The sequence below is a fragment of the Boleophthalmus pectinirostris genome, unplaced genomic scaffold (genome assembly GCF_026225935.1).
Source record: "Boleophthalmus pectinirostris isolate CB_2022bp ecotype Guang Dong unplaced genomic scaffold, ASM2622593v1 HiC_scaffold_12, whole genome shotgun sequence".
Lineage (NCBI taxonomy): Eukaryota > Metazoa > Chordata > Actinopteri > Gobiiformes > Gobiidae > Boleophthalmus > Boleophthalmus pectinirostris.
The window spans coordinates 21,669,798-21,677,659 of NW_026571018.1; the positions used below are offsets into that span (position 1 = coordinate 21,669,798).

At 38.1% G+C, this 7,862-nt stretch overlaps 1 protein-coding gene across 1 annotated transcript; it reads right to left on the reverse strand.

The window, feature by feature from the left end:
- Positions 1–4,318: 4,318 nt before the first annotated feature.
- On the reverse strand, positions 4,319–6,772 carry LOC110168175 (LIM/homeobox protein Lhx1-like). The gene is made up of 5 exons (XM_020933595.2): positions 6,603–6,772; positions 6,009–6,229; positions 5,390–5,664; positions 4,796–4,952; positions 4,319–4,686 (listed from the first exon to the last, which is right to left on the reverse strand). Exons 1-5 carry the CDS (start codon positions 6,770–6,772, stop codon positions 4,319–4,321), a joined length of 1,191 nt encoding a protein of 396 aa, XP_020789254.1.
- Positions 6,773–7,862: the final 1,090 nt, after the last annotated feature.

Sequence of the window (7,862 nt, forward strand, 5' to 3'; positions counted from 1 at the left end):
TGGCTTAAGAAGACCTTAATACATTGTTTAAACTGAATAATGCAGATGTTATAAGCCATGGATGTTTCACAGACATTAGCTAGAGAAGATCAGTGTACAGGTAGGTGGTGTATAGATCACTTAAAACAACCAAGAAATAACTCAGCCTAATCATATAAGAAACTGAAAAATAGTTGCCATGTTGACCTATTCTAGTGAGATAATAAGCTCATTATGGCTTTTATAAAATTGCTAAATATCTTCTGTATTTAAAGGTGCACTGTGTAACTTTTCTCATGTTTGTCTCCATGAAAATAAGCAAAAGTTAAACTAGATGAGGATACATATCAGTTCTATGGAGAGGTGTCTCACAGTATTGTAAAAATGCCTGTTTGTCATGGTATTTTTGAATCAATAAAAACATCTGTAATGGAATAAGTGCACTTTTAAACTGTATTTTTTTTTAAAATCTGCTTTAAAAGAAAAAAAAAAAAACTCTAATTTTGCTCAGTCTTGAGACTCGCACAAGGAAATCATTTCATAAAGTTTATAAACGGTCTGTCCTTTTTTGAATAATAGAAAACAATTATTAACCAAACTACATTCTTGCTGTTTGAGTATGAAGTTGTTTAACAAATGTACAGGCAGCAAGACAATATTGTACTTTATATTTTCTTGACACGCTGAATATAGTTCCATCTGTCATAGAGATGTGAGGCCCGAGAGGTGTGGGGGTGCATTGGGGGTGCAGCGGGTGACCCCCCCCCCTTCTACGCATGCACCCTATTACACACACATGCACACACAACATATTCTGCAGACTGGAGCTTTTCCCTGCTCTGCAACATTACATGCATGATTGCCAATGGGAGAACCATCAACCTTTAAAGTGTCATGTCTTTGTCTTGTGTCCCTGTTCAAAGCAGTACAACACGCTGGCTCAAAAGAAATACTCACACTGCAAATACAATATAGAAGTCTATAGTGTGCAGGAAATTTTAATTTTAAAAAAATTAATTCTCAGTCAGATCTGAAAGGCTATAGGGGAAATTTGGATGACTAGGAAATTTCATAGTATATAATTTGTCCATAGTTTTCTTGGGACCCAGTGTTCTATTTGATTTTAAGTGACTGAGCAAGTGTATTTCCTTTGTTGTGTTGAGTTGATGCAGAGAAAAATCAGGTTTTTGCATGTTTCAGATGGACTTTCAAATATTTGTTTTTTATTTGTATATACATTTTTTTTTTTTTTTAATTCAGAGCTCTTTGTGAATCTAAAAGAACTTTCATCCACAACACTATAAGCAATGTCTTACATTGTGCAAACTATCTATAATAATCACAATGTTTGACCCTATCTCACAGTGAAAATCAACAAAGATATCCTAGTGATCCAGATCCAGATGCTGTGAAACATGTCAAATGTCTTCAAGGGCCCATAATGGACTGTTCCTTGAAGTTCCAGTGCTGTACTCTTGAACACAATCTTTAACTGTATCTTCTGTTTTGGGGATGCAACAGTTTCTTAGAGTACTGTTTTTTGCACACTGGTCCACAGTTGCAGAGGTAGGTGGGAAACTCCTGTGCTTGTGTCCTCTTCAACTTTAATCAAAAGTACACTGATGCCCGCTCGCTTGCCCACCCCCTCCCTTTCTCTTCCTCTCTCTCATAATAATGGCCCGCTGAAAATTCAGGAGGCAGGCTCCACATCAATCACTCGGCAGATTTGAGTCCAATGCAATAAATATGTAAATGAGGAGAAGCCAATGTCTCGTAGCTTTGAGATCAGCGTGAGGAAGAAAAAAAGAGAGAGAAAAAAGGGGAGGGGGGCTGTATTAATTGCCCATGGCCAGAGGAATCCTATTACTGTGGCCATTGATTATAAAATTGTATGTGTGAATGATTTTCATGCAGAAAGTGGACCAGCAGAGGAGCAAGACGCAAATGAGTGACTTGGGTGAGATATTCAAAGTGACATATGCAACAGCGAAGAAAGGACAAAATTCAAGTTCAAATGCAATTCAGATTAGACAATGACTACAATATTAATTTTAAAACACAACATTTGTGACCGTGAATGAGCAAGTTTGCATTTATTTAGAAATCTTAACACATCTAATCTTGAAGTCTGACTTAAGAATTGTGATTTACTACTAGACTGCTTATGGTTATTATATTATTATTATTATTATTATTATTATTATTATTATTATTATTATTATTATTATTATTATTATTAGATTTCAGAAATACAGTATTTCACAAATTTACATTTTAATTTTGATCATTATATCTTACAATAGGCTAAACAAATTGAATGATCAATATTTTGTTTATTACTGAATAGCAAATGTAACTTTATGATTCTAATATAATGGGAAGAACTTTTTGTATGGAGTGAAACAAAGGTGTTTGGAGCATGACTGTCTATTCTGATCCCCATCAGCCTCCAGATTTGAATAGATTTACTGGCCGAGTGTTTGACATGCAAATCTCCCCTAATCGGGGCATTTTGTCCTGATAAACATGGATTAGTTTGATTAGCAGCAGCACGCTGCTATAGCTGAACTGAAAATATTTAACATCCAGAGCTTAGGCATCCATTTTCATATGACAAAGGACTACAGGACAAAACACAAACACATTTAATATGCTGTTTTAATGTGTTTGCGTACACCTCTGATGGCTGCTTAGTGAAAGTAATATGTATCAGCCTTACAATAAGGATTAAGTCCAAGCAATATAGACAACTTTGCATTACATTTTCCTGTTACAATAGATTCATAATCGAATATTGAATGCACATTTTTTACACTATTGTGTATTATTATTTTACTATTAAACTGAAAAGGGACCATATGTAATGATGTATAAATTTAAGCTGTCAGCTGTTTAACTGCATTATGCATCAATATTGTGATATGATCAATTCTAATGCCTATAATTTTCTCTGTGCATAATGTGCAGGAAACTACACATATTATCATTATTTAGACAAATTAGAATAAATTGTTAATATCACTTTACACTTTATTCACACTGAACCTGCACCAAAGAGGCCTTTTTAAGACCAAACTAACAAAATCCTTTTCCAAATTACATTCCAGGCCATGTTTACCTTTAAGTTCATAAATGATTTTTTTTTTATTGTACACTAAATCACTGACTTGTTTGTATGACTGTTTTTAATGATTAAGTAAAATAAGTGTAGTAGTAAGTAATAAGTGATTTAAAAGACCACAATGAAATTTGCTGCAATGTTTTATTAGACTTCTCTTTTATTCAGGACATTATATAAACTAGCACACTGAGAGGACATTGAGACAGCTACAAAATTTTGGTTCATTTGCATCTGTCCATGTGTACCAAGAGGTGTCAAACAATACTGAGATCCAAACCCCTGAATACTGAGTACGTAAACACGCGACTGTCTGTACAATTACTTCATTAAAGGTAGGTCACAGGAATAGTCCGTTTTGTTCAGGGCTCCCATTTGAAGGCAATAAATAACTGAATTAAATAAAATCAAACAGAACACTTTGTCAGTCTGGTATGAGTCCTGAGAGGATTTTTGGTAAATTACATGACAATCATGAATTGTGGATACTGTAGGTGGTGGTTCAGCTTTAGGAGTGAAGATGATAAAAATGTCACTTAATATTGACAGTTTTAGTGATAATAAGAAATCAATCAATTTTGTAGCCTGTGTAAACTAAAGCATTATCTTAAGCAGACATAATGTTTTCCCTTATTGCTCTATATATTGTTGTTCAATTGTCACATTGCTATGGATTACTTTAAACAATCTATTGGTTGGCGGGACAGTAATCAATGAGAACAGGCGATAAAATAAATAAAATAAACAAATAAATCACAATCAAGGTTGCAAAATATTCAGTTGTGCAATTTTTATGGGCAACAGAGACATGGCCAGTGTTAATATAGAGGCAAGGTTACACAATGCAGTAGTATTGTCTCCAGCTAACAGTATCAAATACTTTTCTGAATTTATTTTAGTCCTGCTACATCCTCAGTGTCAGTTTTTATTTTACTGTATTTCAGACAAGTGCAATTCCAGAACCATGGGTCTGTTTTTAAATAAAAAAATTAATCTCACCAAGACATGACCAGATTATTCATAACATTATAGAATTCAACAATTATGGATACTAACTCAAATATTGTGCTTCCCATAAATAAACAAATGAATATATAAATAAACACATATATAATTGAAAAAATAAATAAATAAATAAATAAATATAAAATAAATATGTGAACAAAAATTATGTTTGTTTTTATGGCAAACTGCCTTTACAGATGATTTGTGGTTTTTTTGTTACCACACAGTCCCTTCACTCATGTCTGACGATGGTTGGGAAAGCTGGTTTGTGTAGCCGTTGTCGAGGGATACAGAGGTGTAGGGCGTGCTTGGTCCACACATGTCACTGGACATGCTGTGCATGGAGCCAGGTCCGTTTGGCTCTGGGCTGGGTGAGTCCGTGGGGTGGCGGTCCGAGTAACACTGTACGTCTGGGGGGCAGTGGTGTGCAGGGTGATGGGGGTGGTCTATTGCACCTAAAGGCGTTCCTGCCGGCACAGATGATGGAACAAAACCCAAATCTGATGGAGTCTGAGCCTGTGTGGGTGGAGGTCCTTGGAAGTATTCATAATTTCCTCCTGCGCCGTAGTATTCACCTGGATAATCTGTCATGAAAAAGAGACATATGTTCATTAAACAAATCACAATGTTAGCCTTCTGTATCATTACAAGACCATTATCGTCACGGTGTCCACACAGTTTAACATTAGTCACCTCCATAATAGGCGAAGTGTCCGAGCTCCCCGGGCTCCAGCCTCTCCCCCAGAGCCCTCATCCTGCGTGTGCCTCTGAAGAAGACGTGTCTGCGCGCACTCAGGGCGCTCAGCTGCTTCATTCGCCGCTCCTTTGACCTGCGGTTCTGGAACCACACCTGTAAGCACACACCAGTGAGTTTTTATATTATTATGTATTTGCAGAGTAACAAATATTAAAATTCTTGTGGTAGTAGGTCTCAGGTCCATTTTATTATTATTATTATTATTTATTTATTTATTTTTTATGTGCTTCACACAAATTGCCTTCCCACTTGTGTGTTTGTTTTGGCCCTGGTTTATTTTGAAATGCTTAATAATAAACTGTAGGCCTACGCCTGTACAGCCTGACAAATAAATGTGATTTTTTTTTACTAAAAAATTTAAACCCTAAATAAATACACAAATAAAAACAAAGCTCTAAATAGTCACTAATAAGATGGCCAACAGACTGGACCTTTACAATTTTATCATTTCAATGTTATGTTTGATCCCACCACAGGAGAAAGACTAATAAATGCTCCAAGAGAAAGGCACGGGCCTTGCTGGACTGTACCTGTATGACTCTCATGTTGAGGCCCGTCTCTCTCGACAGCTGCTCCCGGATGTGTCTGGTGGGCTTCGGTGTGGCGGCGAAAGCTGCTTTCAGCGTCTCCAGCTGCTTCGCTTTGATGGTCGTACGAGGGCCGCGTCTTTTCCCGGAGGCGCTCTGCTCGTCGTTCTCGTTGTTGCACACGTCCTTATCTGATAAATGTCCCGTCTCCGAGTCCTTGCCGTCGTCCTGCGGGTCCTGCGAGTCTGGAGATAAACTTGGGTCGCTGCACGTCGTCACTATCGCGGGAATAGACAAATAGTGGGGCATGTTGAAAGAGATAAGCTTTTTAAAATAAAATGAGCTGACCAAGACTACGTTTTATTAGCTGTGCATGGCATTACAAAATAACCAATAGGACACAAGTCTAAGTAGTCCACTCTGAATTAAAGCCAAAACATTTAGCAAATCCTAGAGAGTAAACCGCCTTAAAGGTCAGATTTTACGTTTAATATTCTATAAAATAATAACAAAAGTAAAATACCAGAAAAATAAACACATAAGGAGAAAAAAAATAATAAAAAAATAGGGCCAATAGAGCATACAGGCCCACGCACATGTCTATTTGGTGAATCCTGAATACCTGAGAGAAGTATGGTGTCTTTGCCATTGCTGTTGACGTAGTCCTCTTTACAGACGAACTTGAACTCGTCCAGGACGTAGAGCTCCTCACCGGTGGACAACTGTCTGTTGCACATGACGCAGGTGAAGCAGTTCAGGTGGAACACTTTACTCTTGGCTCTGCGCACCAGGTCGCTGGGTAAGATGCCCTGCGCGCAGCCTCCGCATTTGGTCCCAAATCTCCTGTAGTTAGAGGGGACAAAAAGCTTTAGTCTTTGTGATTCAGACATAAATTACAAAAAAATTTAAAACAGATTAAATATGAGCCATGATATTGTTGCTGTGTTGTCGAGCATGTAGGCTATATAATAGAGGCACGTAAAGGATACCCATGGAAAAAATATGACATGACACAATTTGATTTTGGTAATATTTTAAGCATATCTTTTGCTATATATTTTTAATATAATCTTATCTATTTATTCAACTCCTTAAATGACGACACCACCGTGGAATTCACAATAGCGCAGGCTAAAAATAAATAGCCTAGAACAATTAAAAGTAACCATCACATCAAAACGTGTAGCCTAAGGTCTCAGAATTCGTCCGTCCTTACCTGAAGAAATCATTTTTACAGTACAGTCTTCCCTCTCTTGAGAAACACTTCTCAGAGAGACTGCATTTACATTCACAGCACTGGACGCACTTAACGTGCCACGGTCTGTCCAAAACTTTAAGAAGAAATCTGTCCACAATGGGCTTCTCGCAGCTGGCACAATGCAGCATGATGCTCGGCCCAGTGTATACAGGACGGGCCTGTTATTTTCTGTGGCTTTGGCCCGGATAGATGAAGCTCCTGACTCCAAGTGTTCCACTGTATCCAGTTGGACGCGCGCTGATTAATCTCAGCTGGAAACAAAACATATACTGCTGTGCTCCACGGCAACAATCCTCGTCTGAATAGCAGCCTATGCGCAAACAGAAATAAGCGGGCAGCCTTTAGGAGGGAAATTATAACGGGATAAACCCCGCAGCTCCATCACCGAGATCCGTCTGGAGGCGTGGAGAAAACAGTGGGACCATGAGACGGCATGTACAAAGTCGCGTGGAAAATCCTGAGTGGTTCCAAAACGAAGAGTTTTCTGTAGAAAATGAAGCCAGTGCGCGCTCAGGTTCGTATTTGGTGTGCTATTCCCTCCACTGGATTCTGAGAGTGAAAACAGCGCGCACCCTAATGAGCTTCACCTCTGAAAGCGCAGCCCATTGGTTATTAACACTGGCTATGACGTCACAAACAGGGGGACCTATGGGCACGAGCTCATTTTACCGGACCGCGCTGGGAAAGTATAACCCATAATCGTCGTTTCAGCGATAACATATTGTATATTTTTCAGTCTAACTTGCACCCATACAACATCACAACATGAGGAGAAATAAACATATTTTATTTAAAATAACTTGGCCTTTTTATCAAAAGCAAAAAGGCTAAGTGCGTGTTTGTTTTACGATTGGAATTGCGTAAAAATGAATGAGTGCCGTGAGGGGTCTTCCTGTCTAAGTTGCTGTATCATATTTATCATGTTGCTTGTTGCTGTTATTTTAACAGTTTTCTTGTAACGAAAACAGGAGTTTTAACAATACAATAAAACAGGCCTACACTAAAATGAGGAGGACTCACTTCATGCAGAATCCCTGTGTATCCCTTAACCTATCCCCGAGTAAAAATGTCCAAATCGCATCATCATTATTGACTTGAATATGTCACGGTCTGTAGCTTGACTCCATCTAATAAAGCCAATAACCCACATTCAGCCTATCAATTTAGCAGTTGTGAATGGAGGGAGCAGAGAGGGACGTAATTGTCTGTGCGCCCCGT

Excerpts from the sequence above, each read along its gene's own strand:
- LOC110168175 (XM_020933595.2), bottom strand. The coding sequence starts at position 6,772 with ATGCTGCATTGTGCCAGCTGCGAGAAGCCCATTGTGGACAGATTTCTT. Across the intron at positions 6,230-6,602 it reads TGTAAAAATGATTTCTTCAG|GAGATTTGGGACCAAATGCG; the intron begins GTAAGGACGGAC and ends CTCTAACTACAG. Across the intron at positions 4,687-4,795 it reads ACACTTCGCCTATTATGGAG|ATTATCCAGGTGAATACTAC; the intron begins GTGACTAATGTT and ends TTTTCATGACAG.